General features: G+C 34.1%; 1 protein-coding gene across 11 annotated transcripts in view; it reads right to left on the bottom strand.

Annotated features, from left to right (window-relative positions):
* The window catches only part of LOC125645590 (EF-hand calcium-binding domain-containing protein 4B-like), a 40,661-nt gene that overhangs the window by 4,268 nt on the left and 9,971 nt on the right, over nt 1-26,422 (bottom strand). For 6 of the 11 annotated variants that reach the window (XM_056140131.1, XM_056140132.1, XM_048871184.2 and 3 more), the window contains 17 exons: nt 22,113-22,266; nt 20,910-21,056; nt 16,899-16,989; nt 14,366-14,461; nt 10,804-10,875; nt 10,558-10,673; nt 10,344-10,415; nt 10,198-10,249; nt 9,361-9,402; nt 8,754-8,851; nt 5,215-5,490; nt 5,046-5,111; nt 3,896-4,207; nt 3,401-3,451; nt 3,226-3,277; nt 1,692-1,830; nt 28-109 (listed from right to left, as the gene is read on the bottom strand). In XM_056140131.1, coding sequence (XP_055996106.1) covers nt 28-109; nt 1,692-1,830; nt 3,226-3,277; nt 3,401-3,451; nt 3,896-4,207; nt 5,046-5,111; nt 5,215-5,490; nt 8,754-8,851; nt 9,361-9,402; nt 10,198-10,249; nt 10,344-10,415; nt 10,558-10,673; nt 10,804-10,875; nt 14,366-14,461; nt 16,899-16,989; nt 20,910-21,056; nt 22,113-22,266 — 1,918 coding nt within the window. The remainder of the gene's footprint in view (nt 1-27; nt 110-1,691; nt 1,831-3,225; nt 3,278-3,400; nt 3,452-3,895; nt 4,208-5,045; nt 5,112-5,214; nt 5,491-8,753; nt 8,852-9,360; nt 9,403-10,197; nt 10,250-10,343; nt 10,416-10,557; nt 10,674-10,803; nt 10,876-14,365; nt 14,462-16,898; nt 16,990-20,909; nt 21,057-22,112; nt 22,267-26,422) is intronic. The other 5 variants (XM_056140133.1, XM_056140130.1, XM_056140135.1 and 2 more) reach the window with 5 other exon arrangements.

Raw genomic sequence — 26,422 nt, 5'->3', positions numbered from 1 at the left:
TTGAATGAATTTCTACATCCAGCTCACCTTTCCTGGCCAGCAGTATCCCAGAGTTGCAGCACAATTACCTGGCTCTCCAACACTATACTCTTCACCTGGAAATCTACACCTAGAAATGAACGGAGAAAGTATGATGAACTACCCTAGCAAATCTCTAAAATCAATGCAAAACAAGATTTCTGACTGGGATATACATGTAGATCTAGAATTTTGAAATAAAATCTATTTTATACATACTGAAACATGGGGGCATGTATTGATGACATGATACAAGAAAAGTTGGAACCAAAAGATACTGTTTTATAACACATAAAATAGAATTTCACGAAAAAAAATCCACTCTGGACGACTTTACTTCATCCTTGAAAGAGTAGTTTCCCTTTGTCTAATAAAACCTTCAATGTACACACAGTATACATCTCTCATGCATTTCTCTTATATTTCTTCAATATGAGATGTTACATATATATTATAACGTGAAATATCTTTATTCATTCAATTTATACTTCTTAGGTCAAGAAATGCTGAAATACATCAGAGCTCCAGATAAGGTGCGTATCAGCGTAAATACTCATTAAATTTTACCAAATACGCATTTAAGTTGAAAATCATGCGTACAATTACGCATTAGCGAATGTAAATACGTTATACACTCCCAAAGTAATGCGTATTTGCGATACATGTAGTATGATATAAATATGAATTATCTATTCATATGAATTGAATTCCAGGGCTTGATCATACATGATATTTAGCGCTATGAAATACGTTTTAATGACAATCACAATTTTGAAAAATTGGAAGAGTTAACTTAAAACACTATTATATAGACCTACTTGTTATACTTTCTTTCTTAAAGAGTTAGTGTGCGGTCGAAAGCACAGAAAAAAACAACTTGTATTATCAATTGTGGACGAATGATATACAGAATTGGATCATAATCATATGACTGAGTGTCTGACATATTCAAATTTAATGCATCAATGATAAATATCAAATTCCCAATGACAATGAAAAGTTTTAACAAAAAGAACTACAAAGGATTTTCCCCGTAATAGCTGGAGCGGCCTTTTAATATAAACTTTAAGTTAAAGTTTAACGGAAGAAGTATCGTTTATCTGGTGACATCTTCTGTGCAAAAGAGCAAAGATAATCAGTAAATTAACAAAATACTCTTTTGAATTTTTCTGAAAAGCAAAATACTCCTTGATTTGAAAATCAGGGGGTATATACTCTTTGTGGTAAAAAAAATTATCTGGAGCTCTGATACATTTTAATCGCTTTGAAGTTTTATTACACCAGTGTAAAGTAAATACAAATTTCAGTTCTTTATTTGAATACATGCATCTTCATTTAAGAAATAAATTTCATGTTTGAAAATACATGAGTGTATGCACTGTGACTCTTCATGCAAGTATAATTCATGAAGTGCATTGGTGGTTCATGAAAAGTACGTCAGCATGAAGCGATGCAGTTCATACTTTCATGTGTTTTCAAAAAATGAAATTTATTTCTTATACATTCGTATTTATATTTTATTTTAACTTCTGCGGGAATTGCCAGTTGTAGAAATAGACATGCTATATTTATCAACATTCATATGTGCATTATTCATACTGCAGCGCATGAGAAAATGACCATCATGGAAAGATATCAAAGGCAGAAACACTGAGATATGTAGATATATATACCTATGGTTGCACTGAATGTGGGGTTAAATTGGTCGTTACAGAATCTGTGGATAAAGCAGCTTTTGCCAACCCCCGAGTCACCTACAAACACCACCTTAAACAGCCTCTGTCTGGGGGGAGGGGTCACTTCTTCATCAGTCTACAAATACACCACAGAAAAATAGTATGTATAAACAAGGACGAGCAATAATCAACTCATCAAAATAACCCACACAAAAAACGAACAAAAATCCTCCGATTTTTATAAATAGTAGATAATCACAGTGTATAAGTACAGTGAAACTTCTCCAAACCCGCCCCTCAGAAAACCGCTTCTCCCTGAATATCGGCCGATTTTCAAAGTCCTGGCAGAAATCTTAACATTTCCTTACAAAGAAAGTCTTACAAAACCAGCCACCCCTGAAAACCGGACATCGGCCACTTTTTAAAGTACATTTGTAAACAAACGTGTAATTTACCTTTATAATACCGGCCACTTTTTGAAGACTAGAAAATTTTGGCCAGGTGATCAAAATCGGCCAGGTGTGAAAATTGACTGACCTACAGGCCAGGTGGGAAATTATCTACATGAAAAACACAAGTGGCCTCCCTAATTTCTATTGTTTACCTGTGCTATCATGGGTATTACCTGACACTTGGCTAATCCAAGCGACCCTTCCAAATTCTGTACAAAGAGTAAAAAATAGTTACTAGGAACATATTGAATAAATGAGTATCAAACACCATATTGTTGCACCATACTATCACATGGATATAAGCGGTAGTTGATAAAGAACAAACCCATGACTGTTAATGATAATTATTAAATTTATTTTCTTGGTTTCCATAGACTTAAAATTCCTAAGAAATATTCAAATTACAATTTCATATTTACTACTGTACTTTTTAAAATCGTCAAAACAAATTTGTTAATGATATAAGTGATGAATGTAAACAGGGTATTTATAGATATGAGGAATTCCAAAAATAGGCTCCTGTGTTTTCTTTAAGTATCCTGTTATAGATATTCAGTTTAAAATTAGATGATTGCAGCAAGAATTTATAATTACCTGCAGGTACAAACGGACTAATTTGATCTCTACCGATAATTTATCATAGATCACCAGAACAAAGTGAACAGTACCTACTTTGACAATATTGAGATAAAATGTCTCTAAATGCTAAATTCTCGGTAAACCGGCCATCCCTATAAACCGACCATTTTTATCGGTCCGAGAGCCGGCCAGTTTAGAGAAGTTTCACTGTATATATATATAGCATATTCCTATTAAAATGACTGGGTTTTTCTTTCATATTTTTAGGAGGTGGGGTTACAAACATAACCATTAATTCAGATTGTCCAAAAAACAGTAGAAAGCAAATTATCATAGAGAATGATAGCTCTTCATCCATGAAATCAAGGTTCCAGTAACATAGCACTTTGTCTCAAAATCACAAAATGTTACCACAAATAATGCACTTGTATATTCTACAATTTACCCACATGCACAATTTACACGTAATTAATTTCTTAAGAGATGTAAGAGTTGTGTACCTTGTCTTCTCCAACAGGCTGTCCTCGGGGACTCTCGGGAACTATACCATTTCTGTACAGTTAGAAACAAAATTTTTAGTCATAAATAGTGGATTTCATTAAAGAATAGTATCAAAAATTGAATGGATATTCAAGTGCTTGCACTAGATATCAAAGAAACTAATAAACCAGATACCTAAAAGATGTTTCGTTAGTGTCTTCGTAAATGTTAGTATCAGTATCATCCCTGCAAGTGAAAGTTAGTATCTATAAGTCAGTTTAGTTATGGAGGGATATATAGTTGAGCCTTGTTAATCCTGACACTTTGATTCCAGGAAAAATCATTCATATTAATGCAGAAGTATATATGCATTCTGAAACCAGTGTCTGAATTGTTGGCATTTGGATAAACTAAGATTGACTGTATTTCACTATCAGATTGTGATATATTGTAGTGGATGATGAATTAAGGTTTGAAGTTTTAAAACAGAAAAAGTCCATGCATAAAAAATGTTTTAAATCACCTGCAGTTATTGGAGTGGTTGTAAAACCTACACCCTCCACCACCAGTTAAATAATAACCCCATATAATTGACCCAATATCAGAGCCACCAGAAGTTGGAGAAAGGTATTCCCTCAAGACCGAAAGGGTTGCAAGTTCCCACATTCTCAATAATCTATTAAAGCGTACACAGGCACTGCATCACTATTCCCTAGAAGAAGTAAGTTATGCCCCTTTTCAAGAATTTTCTCATCTTTTTCAGCTGCGAATTCAGTATTATTCAATGGTGGATGGCATTCTGATTCTTGGTTTCCTTGTGAGTGTTCATTTAATCGCTTCATGTAGTCCTCCATTGTTTCCATAAAGATGGATTCCCTTCTCTGGTTGCTGTCATACAGATTTTCATACGCTGCCGCCACCTGTTGGTCAATGTTGTCCCCATCCTCCTCAATATCATTGCTGAAACAGTTTCCATCACCAGTGGAGATAGTATTGTGCACACTAAGCAAAAACCAGGTGAGATTAGTGACCTATTTCTACAGGGAATGAACAGAATATTAAAAACAAATGTTATTTACATCACTCACATGTACATACATATCCACAATAATTTTTACAGCAAAATATTCAAACATTGTACGCTGCATCACCTGTGTCGGTGTTTACAATTTATACCAAGGTCTTCTGTATTTTACTTGTTTTTATGTTACAATTCTTTATTAAAAACAATCATGCAGTGAAATCAGGTTTTTTCCGCGGGTGTACATTTTGGCAATTTACTAGATCATAAGTATACAACTAGATTTTGCGAAATATCGTTTGCCAGACATGGAGTTCCAAAGCATAAAAAAATCATAACAGTGTAGTCACTGTCAATTACTTATCTGTAAAAGTTTTTACTGTTGTTAGAAACACCTGACATAAAAAATAAACCCAGTAGCTTGTTTACCTCCCTAGCTGTATGCAGAGTTATCTTTTTTGCAAAACTATTATGATTGCAGACTTATGTAGGTGCAATTTAGCTATCAAAAATTTGGCAGCATACTAAAGCACTGAAATAAACCGAAATTATCACCTAATGGGGAAAAAACTTGCTATAACGCTTATCAAGCATAATGCTTTTTAAAGTCGAAAATTTCTCATTCATACAACTCTACATTTAATCAATAATGCAAAGTTAATACATATTGTATTGTTATTTCAAGTCTCCAGGTCAGTTTACTGACTGCAAACAAACTTTAGTGTTAATAAACTCACACACCAGTGCTCATGAATCAATCAGTGAAAACCGTTAATATCTTTTACTAACTAATGGTTAGTTTCAGTTTGAATTCCATACCTGTTTTCATCTACTGCTGCTTTCTGGTCTTTCTTCCTCTGTCTTTTGTATAATTTGTGCCTCTGTCTACAGAGCAATTATCACAATATAAAATACTGACATGGCCAAGAGTTAACATGACTCAAAATGACATTGCTGAAGAGATAAATACAAATATCTGCAGTCCCACCTTGCACTTCGAACATTTATTTCTCCATCACTGCTTGTAATCTGATCCAAGTTGTGGCTCTCAATGACCTCTGAACCCTGCATTCCTATCCCATAATGACTATCTACATGATCATATGACTTTGTGTGAAGTTGTGTAATGACATCATCATCACATTCTATGTCATCAATGATGTTTGAAATGTTATGAAGTGAGTGATGATGTGGATGAGATTCCTCTAAATCCTCGTCGTTCGAAAGCTCCGAGATGGAGTCTTGGGTGGAGCCCATTCTGCCTCTATAAAATAACATTAACTTCATGTCTTATTTCAAATCAAATGTGTATTCTCAAGTAACCCTAACACTTCATGCTATGTGACTTCAGATCGTTCATGGTCTTTCTTCAACAGTGCTCAAGTAAATTTTAAAAAAAATTTCAACTGCATGTAATTTTATTACATTTGCCAATTGATGTAATGGAGTCTTCCTATTACTATCAAAACTCAAACTTATCCAAGTCAGTGGAGCAGAGTTCTTCTACGTATAAGTATGATATATATGTGTATGTGGAGTAGAGTTCTTCTAAGTATGATATATATGTGTATGTGGAGCAGAGTTCTTCTAAGTATAAGTATGATATATATGTGTATGTGGAGTAGAGTTCCTCTAAGTATAAGTATGCTATATATAATTATGTGTATGTGGAGCAGAGTTCTTCTAGGTATAAGTATGATATATATGTGAATGTGGAGCAGAGTTCTTCTAAGTATAAGTATGATATATATGTGTATGTGGAGCAGAGTTCTTCTAAGTATAAGTATGATATATATATGTGTATGTGGAGCAGAGTTCTTCTAGGTATAAGTATGATATATATGTGAATGTGGAGCAGAGTTCTTCTAAGTATAAGTATGATATGTATGTGTATGTGGAGCAGAGTTCTTCTAAGTATAAGTATGATATATATGTGTATGTGGAGCAGAGTTCTTCTAAGTATAAGTTTGATATATATGTGTATGTGGAGTAGAGTTCTTCTAAGTATAAGTATGATATATATGTGTATGTGGAGCAGAGTTCTTCTAAGTATAAGTATGATATATATGTGAATGTGGAGCAGAGTTCTTCTAAGTATAAGTATGATATATATGTGTATGTGGAGCAGAGTTCTTCTAAGTATAAGTATGATATATATGTGTATGTGGAGCAGAGTTCTTCTAAGTATAAGTTTGATATATATGTGTATGTGGAGTAGAGTTCTTCTAAGTATAAGTATGATATATATGTGTATGTGGAGCAGAGTTCTTCTAAGTATAAGTATGATATATATGTGAATGTGGAGTAGAGTTCTTTTAAGTATAAGTATGATATATATGTGTATGTGGAGCAGAGTTCTTCTAAGTATAAGTATGATATATATGTGTATGTGGAGCAGAGTTCTTCTAAGTATAAGTTTGATATATATGTGTATGTGGAGCAGAGTTCTTCTATGGGCTGTTCCAGAAATGATCAAATGGGGGGGTCGGGCGGCAAACGATATTTTTTTGTATGGGTGGTCGTATTTTTTCATATTTTAATTGGTCCGTGGTTGGATTGTTAAAAAAATATTTATTATGGGTAGTGGGTAGTTTCTATTGTTTTATTTTGTGCCATGTGGGTGTTGAGTTTTCAGAATATTTTTATTGTCACTCTTGTCGTGTTGGTTACAAAACGTCGGAGGGAAAATTGAAAACGTGCTTTCGAAATGCTGCTTTCGAAATCCGAAATCGGAAGTAACATAGAACTATTAGAGTTGTCGCTCTTTGCAGCGCATAACTTTCCATAACGGCACTCTTCAAATTAGAGGCGCGTTTAGTAGGGTCCCTTTGGACGTGATGGCGGCGAACTCTGTTCTGTAGATTATTACAGTTTACAGTGCATCGATTTTGGGAATATTTTGAAACCAATAGGTATCCGTTTTCTAATAAAAATAGGCAAACCTTAGTTGATTTATACGAGGGTACCGATGCGTTATATTTATCAGTCGGTGTGATGGTGATATAGAGGCCTCTGGGCGCGGGCTCCATTAGAAGACGAACGATTCGTGGAAAAACATATCCATACCCATTTCATGATAATAGCATCGTTTGGACTCCCAATCTTTCCAACATTCCCGCCATAGATGCCTTTGATTGTTGATGTGACATCGTTTCTTCAGAACTACTGTGATACAATGTCACACAGGCATTACCTCGTCATTGACTAGAATGTTTGTCCCGAAAACCTCGCAAGATTTGTACCGTTTTCATTTTTAAAAATATTTTTGTGGTGGGTCTGGTTAGTTTTTTTTTTTTTATTAGATGGGTCATTGTAAAATGAGTTTATTAATTTGATGGGTCATCGGGGTAATTTTTTATTTTTTTTTATGGGTGCTTGGTATATACAAAAGGTGCCTCCCGATCCCCCCATGTATTTATTTCTGGAATAGCCCTAAGTATAAGTATGATATATATGTGTATGTGGAGCAGAGTTCTTCTAAGTATAAGTATGATATATATGTGTATGTGGAGCAGAGTTCTTATAAGTATGATATATATGTGTATGTGGAGCAGAGTTCTTCTAGGTATAAGTATGATATATATGTGTATGTGGAGCAGAGTTCTAAGTATAAGTATGATATATATGTGTATGTGGAGCAGAGTTCTTCTAAGTATAAGTATGATATATATGTGTATGTGGAGCAGAGTTCTTATAAGTATGATATATATGTGTATGTGGAGCAGAGTTCTTCTAGGTATAAGTATGATATATATGTGTATGTGGAGCAGAGTTCTTCTAGGTATAAGTATGATATATATGTGTATGTGGAGTAGAGTTCTTCTAAGTATAAGTATGATATATATGTGTATGTGGAGCAGAGTTCTTCTAAGTATAAGTATGATATATATGTGTATGTGGAGTAGAGTTCTTCTAGGTATAAGTATGATATATATGTGAATGTGGAGTAGAGTTCTTCTAAGTATAAGTATGATATATATGTGAATGTGGAGCAGAGTTCTTCTAAATATAAGTATGATATATATGTGAATGTGGAGTAGAGTTCTTCTAAGTATAAGTATGATATATATGTGAATGTGGAGCAGAGTTCTTCTAAGTATAAGTATGATATATATGTGAATGTGGAGTAGAGTTCTTCTAAGTATAAGTATGATATATATGTGTATGTGGAGTAGAGTTCTTCTAAGTATAAGTATGATATATATGTGAATGTGGAGCAGAGTTCCTCTAAGTATAAGTATGATATATATGTGAATGTGGAGCAGAGTTCTTCTAGGTATAAGTATGATATATATGTGTATGTGGAGTAGAGTTCTTCTAGGTATAAGTATGATATATATGTGTATGTGGAGTAGAGTTCTTCTAAGTATAAGTATGATATATATATGTGTATGTCGAGTAGAGTTATTCTACGTATAAGTATGATATATATGTGTATGTGGAGCAGAGTTCTTCTAAGTATAAGTATGATGTGTATGTGGGGCAGAGTTCTTCTAAGTATAAGTATGATGTATATGTATGTGCTACCTGCTTTGTGGGAAGTAGTTGCCGAGAATTGACCCCCGTTTGACTGGATCTTGGCTCCTGAAGCTCTCCCTCTTTGCATTTGCTTCTGATTCCAAAATCTATAACACATCAGAAATATCCTATGATCATCTGAAATACTTGTGTTATAGAGAAGCTTAGAAAGCTGCATCAGGATTTGCTGTATATCAATCAGTAACAAGTATAATGAATTATTATGTCCAAAATCTTTCTAAAATTGCATTTTGGTATTGGAAACAAAAAGGTAAAATCTACCACATAAGACAGTGACGGAACAAATGTGTCATGTTTTGTTTTGGTTGTTTTGTGTTTCTTCAGATGAACAACTTGTGCTAAAGACAACTATGACTGGTTACTAACATGCAGGATAAAAACACTGAAGTCAACATAAAATGTGCTATTTTATCATTATCCTAGACCAGTAGCAATGTTGACAGCACCATGCATGGAATTCATTCTTTGAAATACGTAACTGCCATGCACCGAAATGTTCATTTCAAATCAAGCAAATCAATGAAACAAGGAACTTATAAAATGAACATCTACTAGTAACAAAAACTTAAATTTCAACCAATTGGGTCACGGTTACCTGGTGTAAATCATCTACTGCTTCCATGTCACTGACAGCACACTGACAAAATGACAAATTCACTGTCACATTTCTAATTATTTCACTGACAAAATGACAAATTCACTGTCATATTTCTAATTATTTCACTGACAAAATTTGTTGTCATATTTCTAATTATTTCACTGACAAAATGACAAATTCATTGTCATATGTCTACACAATTTCACTGACAAAATGCATTGTCGTATTTTTATTCATTTTACCAACAAATTGACAAATTCACTACCGTGTTTCTATATAATTTCATTAACAAAACAATAAATTCACTGTCATACTTCTTAACCATTTCTATGAACTGTCATTCAAGTGAATATGTATGTAAAGCCTGGAAAAATACTTAAAAGAACTTTATTGACAAACCTACATAATATATCTTTTGGAAATTGGAAGGTCATGGGTAAGTACATGTATGTGTTTTCATGAATGATGTTGACTATACATCTTATATGCACTTCAATATTAAATCATCAAATATAGTAAACCTTGTCCAATCCGGATGTTGTGCAGTTTGATATTGTTGTAAACTGTACACATACTTGGGCATCAAACTTTGAAATCTGTTGTAAAAAGTAGTCTGTATTTCAGACGTAGTGCAATCCAAATATTTTGTCTAGTACCAAGCAGGTCCAGAACAGATTGGTTTCATCGTAGTGAGAATGATGCTGGTAAGCACGAAGACTCGAGTCCAGAAAGTTGCAAGAAAGACCGTAAAAAAAACTCGCCTTCATCTTTGTATAATGAATGACAGGAGACTATAAAAAAGTCCAAAGAAAAAAAAACAAAATCTATATGTACCCGCCTTGTTTCTGCCTCATCCTTGTCATCTCGCAGTTTCTTGTTCACATCTCTGTCAAAGAAAAAAAAAAGCAATCAGCGATTCAACACCACTGTACAAGATACATGACCAAACCCAATACAGTACAGAAATGTATACTATTTACCTCAACAAATCAAGTTGTTTTACCAAGCTTTCTCTCTCCATAGCGATATTTTCTGTTAAACGTAATGCTGCCCTGGAAGAAATGAAATGAACAAAATGTGGGAACTGCAGTTATTCAATATATATCATAAATTCCATATAATATACACTTAGTATGATCAATGTGTAGTGAGAAGCAAAGGGTTGTAATTGACTCTTCTTCTGTCAGCACAAACCTGGCTCTCTCTCGTTTTTCATCTTTTTGTTGAGATCGCAGCTGTCCAATGTAAGACTTGGATTCCTCCAGATTTTCCTGAGAGCTCTCCAACATTTCTTCCAAAGCCTCTTTCTCCTGATAAGTGTCAAATTTCAATCCTTTTTTAATTTGTCACACACTTTTTCTTTGATTTGCAAATTGAAAGTTTTCTTATATTTTGTTTGACACAATCCCCCCCCCCCCCTCCCTCACAAATTTTACAAACCTTCATTAATTTGTCATTTTCCAGTTTTGTTTCCACCTCTGTTTGGTTTAACTCACTCATTCTCTTTTCCATCTGAAAGGTAGAAACAAAAATACATGTAATTAAAAATTTCTTTCTCAAGTTCTTGTCCATTTAAGATGCTGAAAAACACCATCACAATTTTCTTTCTATATTCTATCAGCAGTAATTTCATTTCAATAATGGTCAAATTCTTATGAAGAGTAAAAAGTTGGAAGAAAGAATTGACATGTGTGATGTGAATTTGTGCTGCTTTAATAGGAAAGAAAGTGGTGAATGTGAATTTTTGGTTTAATAATCTAGTAAATTAGAACTACCGTACAAGTGGATTTTTTAGCGAGACACAAATTTAGCGATTTTTCCATAAAAATGGGTATAAATATTTAGTGAGAGCTAATTCTAGCAACTTTATAATTCCAGGAAAGATAACTATCACCTCCAATAAGGAATAAATATGTTAGCGACATTCAATTTTAGCAATCTCATCACTCTTACTAATAATGCCAAATTTAAATCCTCGCTAAAAATTCTGCTATTAATACGGTACCACAAATTTCAAAGGAGTTTTAAGAGAATTCATTTACTGTTCTATCAATATCATTACACTTTTCATAAGAAATAATTTTTATACGTATCTTCTTTTTAATTTAGAAACTGAATGCAAAACATTTGCACGAATATCATAAACAATTAGCGTACGTAACTAATGCTTGTTAAAATATCTTTTTGGTGATTTTGTGCTGGTACTGTAAATGTCTACATTTTGCGTATATCATCACAATACACATGTATTTTACCATTAACGATTTCTAAGGAGGAACAACACACCAGAGAAAACAGTTATGAATGGAAAGTGAGGATATGAACAGTAATATTTTGAAATTTAAAACTTTCAAATTTACCTTACCTAGTGTTTCTTTTAAATGCATTTTAGTATAAAGTAATCTGAGAGAAAAATTTTCAAAAACCCAACAAGACTCGAACCCACAATCTACAGATGAACAGTCCACACGTTAATCTACTCCTACTGAGCTATCCAGCAAGGCAATTAGATTTAAAACAAATATATATGTAAGACTCTAGAGGGCGATGGTCGCTCCAAAGTGTGACGGTCACGCCAAAGTGCGATGGTCTGCACCAAAATGCGATGGTTTGTTAACATTACGAACACCAAAGTGTTATGGTCACGCCAAAGTCCGATGGTGCAGGGTTTAGCAACATTTGTGACGTCACGTCATTGTGACGTCATTCTTAACGTCTTTCAAAATAAAACCGAAGAAGTGCAACATGGACGACAGCAACGGCAAGGTTTACACTGTTGAGGATAATGAGAATGGCAAAGTACATTTGTTGTCGAACTATCTACTTCGCCCAAACATTCTTTAATTCATGATCATTTATTACTTTGACGTACACGTATTAAATTCCTGGGGGTATGCTATAATACAAAACATTCTATAAGATTTCGTGTTGGTTAATTTTGTGTTTAATAACACGACAACTAAATGGTAATGAATTAAGTTCTTTTTTTTGTGCATGGATTTTGCATTGATATTTTAGTGAAACAACACACGGTTGGTTCAGTCTGTGCCAAAACACTGTGTCGTTTATAAACTAATGGATTTCGGCGTGTCACACCATCGCACTTTTGGCGTGTTGACCAGACCGTCGCACTTTGCGCATGAGTGTGGGCCATCGCACTCTGGCGTGTCACACCATCGGGGTTTGGTGCAGACCATCGGGGTTTGGCGTAACCATCGCACTTTGGAGTCCAATCACACTTTGGAGTCCTACATATATAAGTATTGATATGTATCATACCCCTTGCTAAATGGGGCAGTCCTTCAGATGAGGCCCCGTGTTACAGCAGGTGTGGGACGATAAAAATCCCTCCCTGTTCAAAGGCCATAAGAGCCGAGCATAGGCCTAAATTTTGCAGCCCTTCACCAGGAATGGTGACGTTTCCATATGAGTGAAAAATTCTTGGGCAGGACGTTACACAATATACAATCATCATTTGTGTTCCATAAGGAAGCCAGCCATTTTAAGAATGTGTTATTCCTCTTTTAGTAATTTCCAAAACTGAACACCCATTCACAGTAATGTGCTGTACCATTGTTAGTTCTATTGTTCTACTTTGTTTACCACATACGTCAGTAAAGTCAAGTCTCCAATATATCTGATAATTTTATGAAAGACAATTAACATAAATATAATTATGAAAAGTAGCAACTGTTAGGATTTCATGCTTTCAATCACATCCAACTAGCAGACCTAATACTGCTAAAGGTGATCACTCAAAATAGGATATACACCATGCAAGTATTTAAAAATACAGCACGGTTGTTTGACTTGTCAACAATATTATTTCGACCCTTTCTGAATGATATTTGCTTTAGTCATGCAAAATAACATTGTAATTGCCATATATGATGATTGAATTATGAAGTTATCCTACTGCCAAAACTTGTTTACACTAAAAATGCATCTACCATTATCATAATACATGTACAAATTGTGGCCTGGACAGGAATTTTACATTGCAATCCTTGTTGTGACCTCTGGTTATAAATTTAGCATGTGTACTTATTCTTGTGACCTCTGGTTATATATCTAGTATGAGTGTACTCATTCTTGTGACCTCTGGTTACTCATTCTTGTGACATCTGGTTATATATCAAGCATGAGTGTACTCATTCTTGTGACCTCTAGTTATATATCAAACATGAGTGTACTCATTCTTGTGACCTCTAGTCATATATTAAACATTAGTGTACTCATCTTTATGACCTCTAGTTATATATTAAACATGAGTACTCATCTTTATGACCTCTAGTTATATATTAAACATGAGTGTACTCATCTTTATGACCTCTAGTCATATATTAAACATTAGTGTACTCATCTTTATGACCTCTAGTTATATATTAAACATGAGTGTACTCGTCTTTATGACCTCTAGTTATATATTAAACATGAGTGTACTCGTCTTTGTGACCGCTGGTTATATATTAAACATGAGTGTACTCATCTTTATGACCTCTAGTTATATATTAAACACGAGTGTACTCATCTTTATGACCTCTAGTTATATATTAAACACAAGTGTACTCATCTTTATGACCTCTAGTCATATATTAAACATGAATGTACTCGTCCTTGTGACCGCTGGTTATATATTAAGCATGAGTGTACTCATCCTTGCAATCTCAGTTATTATACTTTGTGCAAATGACTTAAGTTTTGAGTCTTGACACAACATCTGGTCATATGCAACCTACATGTCAAACATGAGCTTCTATTGCATATTCACTAAAAGGTTATAATCCAGACAAATAAAAACCCCAAAACAAGACAGAAATTGCCACATAGACAAGCATGGTGTTTCCCACAGAAGGAGAAGTATATATATCCTTAAATGTTTGCTAGCTGGGGTATAAAATATGCACTTTTTAAATGGGTAAGTTTTATGAGAACAGTGATGAACATTCCACAAGTAAGAGAACTTTTCATAACTCAATTGATTCTGTTCTATCAGATATACCTCATGGTGTTTGGCAAGGAGTTCCTGTAGTTGCCTATCTTTTTCTTTTAATTCTTCTTCCATGCTTTCCCTCAGCTGTCTCTCTTTCAACTGCTCCTAAATGTTGGAAACAGAAAATCAAATCAGATTTAAAAACAAATTTTACAAATTTCAGCTATCATACATTTGAATAGCATCTTACAACACTAACATGATTTTTTATATCTCTTAAGGTATACCTTGAGCTCATTAAAACACAACTGCCCAGGTAACACGGCATTATCAGATTCCATGATTGCTAAATCCCACAGCCAAAGTGGAAAGACAAGACAAATTTACACAAGAACAAGAGATGAGCACAAATATTAAATGCAGCACAAGTGTAATTGATATCCCAAGCAAGTATACACCTGTAGAATAAGTGGACAGGTAGCACTGGATAATGTACGAGTATACAAATAAATTGTGAATATGACGGTATAACCTGGATGACTGTACATTACTACATGCCTCAACTTCAACTGATACCTTAACTCTAAACAGAGATGAAAAACACCTTGTCATCCATTCATCATTGCTAAGCTATAAAACTCTTAATACCAAACTCCAACTCATCACAAAATTATATACAGCTTTATAACAGTGTGTGGTTATAAAACCTGAAGATGTAGAGAGCATAGCCCTGGATAAATCATTCTTAATCCTATTAAGGTCTTCTGAAGATTTCTGTTTCCTTTAAAACTAAAGTCATTTATCTTACACAGATTTTATTGAAAATCAAAGTTTGGAAATTTTTTTTATGTCTCCTCAATCATGAAATGTGAACACAACAACAATAAAACACCTTTAGGAAGAGTAAATAAATATGTGGTTATCATCTTGTGCATATTGTCATGTTCTAGTTACAAAATCTAAAACTGTCAACATGTTCAGTTGATTTTTTAACTTCAGTGACTTTATATGTCTTCCTCAATCTAAAAATTACTGTATTCCCTAATTCCAGCATAGACTGTCTTGAAATGTCATAAATGCTTAGTTTCAAGATATAATGTATTTTTCATTACAATTAGTGTATATACTATACCATGCTCCAACAAATTATGCACTCGGAATCATTTGTCAATCCTCATCACTTAATCTCCCTACGTCTGTCAGAATCCTCTCTACCAACCTAATCACTTAATCTCCTACCTCTGTCAGAATCCTCTCTACCAACCTAATCACTTAATCTCCTACCTCTGTCAGAATCCTGTCTACTAACCTAATCACTTAATCTTCTACCTCTGTCAGAATCCTCTCTACCAACCTAATCACTTAATCTCCTACCTCTGTCAGAATCCTCTCTACCAACCTAATCACTTAATCTCCTACCTCTGTCAGAATCCTCTCTACCAACCTAATCACTTAATCTCCTACCTCTGTCAGAATCCTCTCTACCAACCTAATCACTTAATCTCCTACCTCTGTCAGAATCCTCTCTACCAACCTAATCACTTAATCTCCCTACCTCTGTCAGAATCCTCTCTATCAACCTAATCACTTAATCTCCTACCTCTGTCAGAATCCTCTCTACCAACCTAATCACTTAATCTCCTACCTCTGTCAGAATCCTCTCTACCAACCTAATCACTTAATCTCCTACCTCTGTCAGAATCCTCTCTACCAACCTAATCACTTAATCTCCCACCTCTGTCAGAATCCTATCTACCAACCTAATCACTTAATCTCCCTACCTCTGTCAGAATCCTCTCTATCAACCTAATCACCTAATCACTTAATCTCCTACCTCTGTCAGAATCCTCTCTACCAACCTAATCACTTAATCTCCTACCTCTGTCAGAATCCTCTCTACCAACCTAATCACTTAATCTCCTACCTCTGTTAGAATCCTCTCTACCAACCTAATCACTTAATCTCCTACCTCTGTCAGAATCCTCTCTACCAACCTAATCACTTAATCTCCCTACCTCTGTCAGAATCCTCTCTACCAACCTAATCACTTAATCTCCTACCTCTGTCAGAATCCTCTCTACCAACCTAATCACTTAATCTCCTACCTCTGTCAGAATCCTCTCTACCAACCTAATCACTTAATCTTCTACCTCTGTTAGAATCCTCTCTACCAACCTAATCACTTAATCTCCTACCTCTGTCAGAATCCTCTCTACCAACCTAATCACTTAATCTCCTACCTCTGTTAGAATCCTCTCTACCAACCTAATCACTTAATCTCCTACCTCTGTCAGAATCCTCTCTACCAACCTAATCACTTAATCTCCCTACCTCTGTCAGAATCCTCTCTACCAACCTAATCACTTAATCTCCTACCTCTGTCAGAATCCTCTCTACCAACCTAATCACTTAATCTCCTACCTCTGTCAGAATCCTCTCTACCAACCTAATCACTTCATCTCCTACCTCTGTTAGAATCCTCTCTACCAACCTAATCACTTAATCTCCCTACCTCTGTTAGAATCCTCTCTACCAACCTAATCACTTAATCTCCCTACCTCTGTTAGATAATCTCCCTACCTCTGTTAGATAATCTCCCTACCTCTGTCAGAATTTTCTCCTTCTCCTGTTTGATCTGGTACTCCATCTCTTCGTAGAGTTTCTGTATTTCCTGGTCGTGTGCTGTGTTCTTACTACAGAAAAATATAAGCACAGCAGACTGTCAATATCTCCCTAATTGACAGTCATGATTTAATGAAAACAAAAGACAATTTTACAAGTTCGGCTGACATTTGCAGAGGACTGTCTCACAATACAAGGTTTTATAACCCTCACAATCTTTCATTTCAAATGGCTTACACGGACCCACCAGGTCAAGTGCTACTGTTTAAAAGTTATTTAAAATATTTCTGGATGGCTTAATGAAATCTAAGTTGGCGTGATTATTACATTTGAGAAACTACCTTCTTATAGAGAAAGCCCCTAGCTGTGTCACTCTGGGTCACTGCCTATCAGACAACATCAAACACAATGAGGCAATTATATCCCTACATAACCCAAGCAGACAGACTGTGAAATGTTCTATATAACCCTGGATATAAACAGCAGAAAGTGTTTTGATATTTAAACTGCTCATTACATGATTATGTCACAGCCTACAGATGTACGTGCACTATATTTTGCATTACGGGGAGCATCTAGTTCTACAGTAGGTCCATGTTAATTAAGTAAAACTGTTTTACAAGTGATTTATACTGTAAACACTGGTCTTGTATATAACATCAGAAAATTTACAGTTATTCATTACTTATCAACAACTAAATCCCCAAGACATTGATACATTCAGTAATTTTAAAAAGAAAACCACTAGCATATACAAGTCACATATCTTTAAATATAGCATGTTCTGGATATTTATAGATATCCTTAAATAAACCTGATATTTGTATTTACATATTGCATTGTATTTGAACTCTCTCTCTCTCTCTCTCTCTCTCTCTCTCTCTCTCTCTCTCACATAACTATCTAATATGTGTCATATATGACTTCACATTAAAAACCACTCAACATATTCAAATTCAATCCTAACCTGTTCCTAAGTACCATGCCCCTCCAAAAAATAAATACTTTAAAACTTATTAGTCTCTAAAATGAAACAGAAAAAAATATACTTAACCTTTTCCTAAAATGATTTAAAGTCATCCAAGCACTAAATCATCTAAATGCATTGAGGATTTTAAATAGCACACCGTTCATATTCAGGTTAGAAATATGCTTTCAAAAATCAATAATAAAATGGGAGTTTCCTTTTACAATATATCCTCTTATCAGCATTGAAGGTTCTGTAGACAGAAACACCCTAAAACAGACAGGTATACTGAGCTGTCAGGTCCCACGTGGTCTACACTGATATTGCCTTGTTTTAAGGGTCAATATGTAATTTTTAAAGAGTACAGAAGTCCAAGTAGTCCAGACAATATACAGTTTCTTCTAAAAACTAACTGCAACAGAACGCATTTTGTTATTACTAGGTTTTAGGGTGAACAACAAATATGTGGTAATGAGTTCACCAAAATCAAGTGAGAGGAAAGCATTATTTTGGGTGTTTCAACAGTGATGAATTTCTTTTTGATTTTCTTGTATTTGAATAGAACCTTTGGGAAGGCACTGGAAGCTAGCTTATCACAGCTGCACTAGAGCATTGTTTTGCTACTTAAATGTATTAGACACCTAATTGTACAACCTATTCAAAATCTAACACCAGTATGCAAACTAATGTCCTATCAATATTCTGTGATTATTTTTGCATTACTAATATATTCTTGACCCTTGCTTTATAAGCATTTTAAAATACAAATGAATTAAGTAAGAGAGTTCTAGTTTCCAAATTTTAACAAGATCAGTTAAAATTCGTTATAATGAACACATTGCTTACACAATTGTCTTAATCAAATCATTGTGTTAGAATATTTTTAGTGTTTGTACAATACTTTAAACTTCTTTTAGATTCTGAGCAAGTTTTAGCACTGATTTACAAAGTTACTTCCCTTTTCATTACTGGGCATTTACAAAATCCTACAGCATTAATAATGGTAAAAAAAAAAAAAAGATTATCAAAAACAAGTTTTCTGATAAAAATTGACAAGAATATTTCCTTATCCAAATAGTTTTAGGTCATACACTTAAATTTTTGTTGAATTGTTTAATCTTTCAGCAAGAACCTTTAATGATTGATTGATTGTACATGTATATTGTTCAACATCCCTCTTGAGAATATTTCACTCATATGGAGACGTCACCAACTCACCATTGCCGGTGAAGGGCTACAAAATTTAGGCCTATGCTCGGCGCTTACAGCCTTTGAGCAGGGAAAGATCTTTATCGTGCCACACCTGCTGCATTTTTGCGGTCTCATTCAAAGGACCGCCCCATTTAGTCGCCTCTTACGACAAGCAAGGGGTACTGAGGAGTTATTCTTACCCAGATCCCCACGGGACAGAACCTTTATTTGTGAAAACAAGAATGGTGGTTATCAAGAAGTTTAAAATATTCAATTGTTAACACATGATAAACAACACATGACAGACACAGACCACTTGCAATAGGTCACCCGAGCGACTCAGGTGGCCTAAAAATACACTGAAATCATTGAAAATACTATTTCAGTCATTTCTTTTTTACAGCTCTATTTCTAAAAACATGTAATATCACCTGAAACATGTATAGTACATTCATCGCTTATCGAGGTCTGCCTTAGAATGGACTACATGTGTAAATCATGAAAAGATAAATTCAAATTTTTTTTTTTTACAAAACACACTGATTTACTGACACAGATCACAAGATGACATAGCTAACTAATATGAAAATTATTTCAGTATCTCTTGATCGATTCAATATTTCCTGTAATGACACATTTAAACTTTACATTCTGGAAAATTATTATTTTCTTAATTTTATTGTGCTGATATGCAATGGTGTGCAGAAAAATTAAATAATGAGCATTAAATGTGTGTGCAAACAGACTGCGTAATATGCTTTAGGGTGTTATGTACATTTCTTGGCACATCATTGCATGTTATCAGCAAAAACAAATGTTAGAAATAAAAAATTAATGCTTATATTTACATTGAATTTACGCAACAGTTTTTGAAAATATCATAATTAATATCTAATTCCCTAGAACTCTCCACCCTTGTCAGTCCACAAGTTGTAACACCGGTGGAATAGCCACTGCTGATTTCCTCAGAGTAATTAGTTCATGTCAGTGTTATTATGATGTCAACATAATCTTTATTCAGCAAATAATACACATCAGATTTAAGTTTTATATAACAAAATGAAGTTGGAATGTAAATACAACAAAAGAGATACCATATAATGGGTATTTTCTATGATTGGAAATGTTTGCAATTTAATCCGTAAAAGGTAGCAAATTATATTCTGCATTTCCAACTTCTGGTTGTATAATACCTATATGTACCTATGAGCATGTAGATATATTTTGCAATTTTGATTTTTGCAGATTTTTCCTATCCGAAAATTCCGCAAAAAATGGTCCACCACAGAAAATATCCGTTATACGGTATATGTATTTTTTTATGCATCTCTCTTTATGTTTTTGATACGTATTAAAAAAGTGAATAAGCCTCATATATATAGATGTACTGTTCTAGTATTAGGATGTACTGTTCTAGTATTAGGATGTACTGTATTAGGATGTACTGTTCTAGTATTAGGATGTACTGTTCTAGTATTAGGATGTACTGTTCTAGTGTATAAATTTTTTTACTGTGGCATAACTGAAACATTCACTCGGAGTGAACTCTGAAACTGAAACGTTCACTCAGCATGAACTCTGAATCTCAATGTTCACTCGGAATGAACTCTGAAACTGAAACGTTCACTCGGAATGAACTCTGAAACTTAACGTTCACTCGGAATGAACTCTGAAACTAAACGTTCACTCGGAATGAACTCTGAAACAATCACTCGGAATGAACTCTCGCTTGTAGTCGCTGCAGATAGATAGTGAATTTCATTCGCTACATTGTAACGATGAACTTACACACTTGTTTTATAAAATAACCATGGATCACAGGATTAGATTTACCTTTTCAGGGCAGCCTCCAATGAATCAAAATCTCCTCTGGCTCTCTGAATATCATTTGACACTTTGTACAAAAAGTCCTCTAAGTTTGACATTAGTTCTGGTTCATCATGACGAATTTTCATCCACAGAGTTTTTACAGTAGCCTGACTGCAAGAGAAAACCATTATAAAGAGTTCTGCTAGAGGGTTACATGAACTATTGTGTAGGAAGTTGGAGTTTATTGAACGCACTGTTGAGTATACTACATCAATAGATGAATCCGGACATGTCAACTCTCCCAGTCTCTGTTTCAAAAATCTATCTCCCAACTTTACAGACACACTCCTAAAATATCACAGTGACCAGTTTTTCCACACCTTTAATTTTTATATGTAGTACTAAACCCCTAAAATATCACAGTGAGCAGTTTTTCCACACCTTTAATTTTTATGTGTAGTAATTTAATGCTCCAATCAATTTCCAATGACAGATTAGCTAGATTAAGAAAATGTTGCAGATTTTTCAAAGCAAGAAGAAATTTAGTGTCTGTTGACAACTAATGTTAAATCATTAGGCTGGAAAATATATTACAGCTTTTTAATATCAACATGTTACAAGTGACAGGGATGCTGTAAATCAATAAATATATTAATAAATTAGACTTTCATAATTTCTATAAAAAGCTTTCCATTTGCATACATTGTGTCAAAAATTAGTTTGACTGCAAGTGGATTGATGGTAAACTACTCACATTAAAAATAACACAACTGCACAGGGGCTTATCGCTTTGATATTTGTTATATAGCTCTGTGACACCCACTTGAACAATTCTAAAGGATGGTTGAAGTTAGATATTAAAAAATTTTTTACAAGCTCCCCGTGTTTTCACTTGAATGATTTTATAGTAAACTACAGAAAATATTGTGGGAATCTTCCAGAAAGGCACATTCAAAAGTTTAACATGTCTGGAGGCATATACAATAATGCTGTTACAGTAGTAACACATTTTGATGACAATTTGCATAAAGCTTGAGGTTATAATCAAACTTACTTCTACAAACAGTGTGTTAAAGTTAGATTTCACAGCATTAAATGCATTTAATGTTCACAACATCATAATATTTATCTACTACTGCTGTAGCATATTATCCCCTCATTAAGTCATCATCTACTGGTCCTGTTGTTGAACTGTTTCTTTACTTACACAGCTGGAGAGTTACTTACTCGTCAATGACCCTGTCTGCTCCGATACTCTCCATCATGTTGTTGAACAGTTTCTCCTCCTCCTCTGCTTTGTCCACCATATCCTCCTCGTAATTATCACCACTCAAATTCATGCTGTCATCATCATGGACAGGGGGTATACCCAGATAACTTCCTGTTTCAAAAAGAATAGCCATTGTTTTTTCAAAGAGAGATAACTTTTGTTTGCTTATCTGCATCAAACTGTTGCCTTTTCATGGACTTTGCAAAAACAGAAGTATTTAAGATTTACACAACCCAAACAAGTTTTGTCTACCATATCCTACAAGTGAGTAATGCTCCAATATTAACATTATAGATAATTACACTAAATGAATAAAACCCTACACCAGAGAAATTTGATATGGATGAAAAGAATATGTTACTCCAACAAGTTAAAGCCTCGGTTTATAATATTCCTTATCTACCTTAGCACCAAATCACAGGTATCTCCCAGGTATCTCGCAGGTATCTCGCAGGTATCTCGCAGGTATCTCACTGCGAACCTCTAGCATGCTGGAGTAGACGATATGGATACAGGTATCTCACTGCGAACCTCTAGCATGCTGGAGTAGACGATATGGATACAGGTATCTCACTGCGAACCTCTAGCATGCTGGAGTAGACGATATGGATACAGGTATCTCACTGCGAACCTCTAGCATGCTGGAGTAGACGATATGGATACAATATTTTGAAATTAAAAACTTTCAAATTTACTTTATTTCGTCAAAAAAAAATGCAGTTTTATTAGAAAGCAATCTGAGAAAAATTTAAAACCCCTGCTGGACCAAACCCACTAACTACAGTTCAGCAGTCAATGAGCTAACCTTCTGTGCTACTCAGTTAGGCAATATGATATTTGAAATTAATAGACAAATGTTGCTGACATTTATATTTTCATTCATGTTTTAAAAGGAAGTCAGCCATTATGACAATATAGAGTACCTCCTTCACAACAGAATGATTCATAATAATCTTATTTATAAATAGTGAAACGGATTGTGCAGCAGACACAGCCTATTTTAGCACTCTACTAGAATAAACAGAATAACATATTAAAAACAGCAGTACAGCAACCGTCACTAGGAAGTCCGCTCATCAAAACATTTCTTAAAATAGTAACATAAAAGTGAAACATGTTCTGATTTTGATTACATACAGAAAAATACACGGAAACTATTCATTCTTATTACAATGAACTTCTTTCTGCTCCAAAGTCAGGAATAAAAGGAATCTGAATAATGGAAGTTGATATTAAACTTGAGTTGGTTTCTATGCAAATATAAATCATATATATTTTTAAAAACCAATTTTCAATCATGTCTATTCATTCACAATGGCCTAGAGTCAAAAAATCCATTTCTGTTCAATACATTAGGAATTTCCATATCATTAAGAAAGTCAGAAACAAAGAATCAGAATTCATGTCCCCATAAACAGTGATAATTTCTAGTTTGGACATCACAAAGTTGGTGATTTTTTTAACATCTCTCAATTTCTTACAGTTTCATGTCTAGAAATAGTGGACACTGTGCAAGAACCAAAACCAGTTTTTAGTTTTACACACCTGCAATATCAAAATATAAAGTTTAATATATATCTCAATTTGACTGATTCACACATGGCTCCTACACCTTCTGCAGCCAAAAACCATTGAAAACTGTCTTGGCTGTTGAAAGAAAATTGTGGGAAATCAACTTTTGTGACTTTGCAGAAGGTATCAATTAAGGAACTAAACTTGTAAGTAGGTTTATACTCCTAGCTTACTTAAAGATGTACAGGTGACTCCCCATGATTGACTGTAGTTGGTATTTATTTATAGGGTATATGCAAATTGTTCTGGGTAATTGATTATTTATTACATAGCTTACATTTGTGTTCCGTTTTCAAAGTGATTTTACCACAAGCCAATGGTTTTTCATTCAAATAGAAAAAGAGAGTGGATATGGAAATGGTAGACATATGTAAATCTAGCTCTTACTAAACATTTCTAAAAATACAAATATTAATATTTGGTGACTGAAATTATGAAGTTTTGCATTTATTTCAATCTTCAATTAAAGTCCAAACATTCGTGTATCAATATACTTTTTTAAAAATTAAATTGTTAATTTGCAGAATATGATCGATTAAACTTTACTTATTTTTGTATAGTTAAAAAACTGACAAAATGTTTGAAGAGTTATCTCTCTCTCTATGTACATTTAAGATGTTTCGATGATAAATATTACAGATAGACTAATATTTGAATTTTTGATAAATATTTGGCTGACCTATAGATACAATAATCAGTTTTTTAAAAAACTGCTGAAAAGGGTGGTATTTCTTCAAGACTATCCATGGAATCCATCCAAAAAAGGGCTAACTATAGGTAATGCTTCACATGGTGGCCATACTGAATTCAGCAGAATAAAATATGGATATCTACAATACTTGTGTATACTTGTGTATAGACTGTAACCTGCCCACAAAGTTTCATAAAAATCAGAGAACCTTCTTGACAGCTTTGCATGCATGGTTTAACCGAGGACATGCTTAAGGCAATCAAAATGAAAATTAAAATTGCACTCTGACTTAATCACTCTATGAAATTAATGCCTCTTGATTTTTATTTCATTCAAAATCATACTTTCATTGACTTTTCAAAAATAAGTAGTATATGAAATAACAAAATATTTGGGTTGGTTGGTTGGTTGTTTTACATCCCGTCAAGAATGTTTCACTCATATTGAGACGTCACCAGCTGCAGGTGAAGTACCACGAAATTAGATCTATAATTAGCACTCAGGGCCTTAGAACTGAGGTTTCTTTAATGTGTCAACGCCTGCCACAATGGGGGACCTCCGTTCTTAAGGTCATATCCAAACAGTGATTTTTCTACATTTTTTACAAGGGTCCTGTGGCTTTCGAATTGGGAAAAATTGTCGACATTTCAGTCAAATTGGGAAAATCAATTTTATCGTAAATAAGTTTTAAAATCATATCAAACATTATATTATCTTTATTTTACACATTTTTCTTTAACCTTCTAAAATTTTCAACTATTCTATCCAAATCATCATTCCCATAACTCTTTGTTAAGTCTTATGCATATAATTCACATCGAATGTTTAATTTTTTTTTCAAATATGTTTTCCTTTCATAATTCTATTATTGGGAAAAATGCAAGCTAAATTGGGAAAAAATTGGCAATTTTTAGGAGGGGAAAGGGCCGAAATTCGGACCCAAAATGGGTCTAAAAAATCACTGCCAAAAGACTTGTGATTCTATTTTTTATATGCCGAGCAATCACTACCTATATTTACATCTTAGGTTTGATAATAGGGACTGAAATGTCAAATGAATTATTCTGCGACATTACCCTTGTGATGCAAAATGTTCCTTCAGACTATGTGCTGAATGTTCAGTTTGAAATTGGCAGGTAATGTTAGGGAGGAATAACACATCCATTATAATGGTCGACTTCCTTTTAAAACACGATTGGAAATATAATTATCAGTAATATTTGAATATTCCTTTTAAATCTAGTTGCTTAGCTGGGCAACTCAATAGGTTAACATGTTGACTGCCGATCTGTACAGATGTATATCATGGGTTCGAGTCTCGTTTCAGATTACCTTCTACTAAAACTTCATTTTTCTTACTAAATAAGATAAATTTTAATGTTTTCAATTTCAAATCATTTTTATACATAACCTTCGCTTTCCATTCATATCAGATTTCTCTGGCATATTATTCCTCCTTAATGTATCAAATGAAATGATTTTGAAAAGTCCACTGACTGCCTGTGTGCTGCATTGAAATAATTAGAAGAAATGCTACACACATTAGTAGGACCTGTCAACGTGTAAACATTTTAAGGTAGGGAATTCCATTTAGTGTCGAGATTACAGACTTATGGCAATTATTACAGACTTATGGCAATATTGAAAGAATCGTATAAAAAATATCCCAGAAATGCAAGCAAAAGCAGCAGTGGACGGGCTTCAAGATCTAAGAATGTTGATAATTATCTGCTTTTTTTGTTGTCAAAACCCCTAACTCACATAGACCATGGTCTCCTCACTGTCAATCAAATAGAGTGCCATTGTTAAAAGCTTGATTGACAGACGGCTGAACAGTGACCTTGACAAGGTAAATGTTAGGGGCAGTGACTAAAAATTGGGTCTTTAAAACAAATGGATATTCCATCACACATAGATCCCATTTCATTTTGCCACAAACTAATCTAAAAATAATTAAACAGTAAGATGCAAGATTTTGTCATTAGAATAAAACTACTCCCATAA

This window comes from Ostrea edulis, chromosome 6 (assembly GCF_947568905.1).
Source record: "Ostrea edulis chromosome 6, xbOstEdul1.1, whole genome shotgun sequence".
NCBI lineage: Eukaryota > Metazoa > Mollusca > Bivalvia > Ostreida > Ostreidae > Ostrea > Ostrea edulis.
The sequence above is the reverse complement of the archived record's forward strand: the minus strand, read 5'-3'. Positions and strand labels throughout refer to the sequence as shown.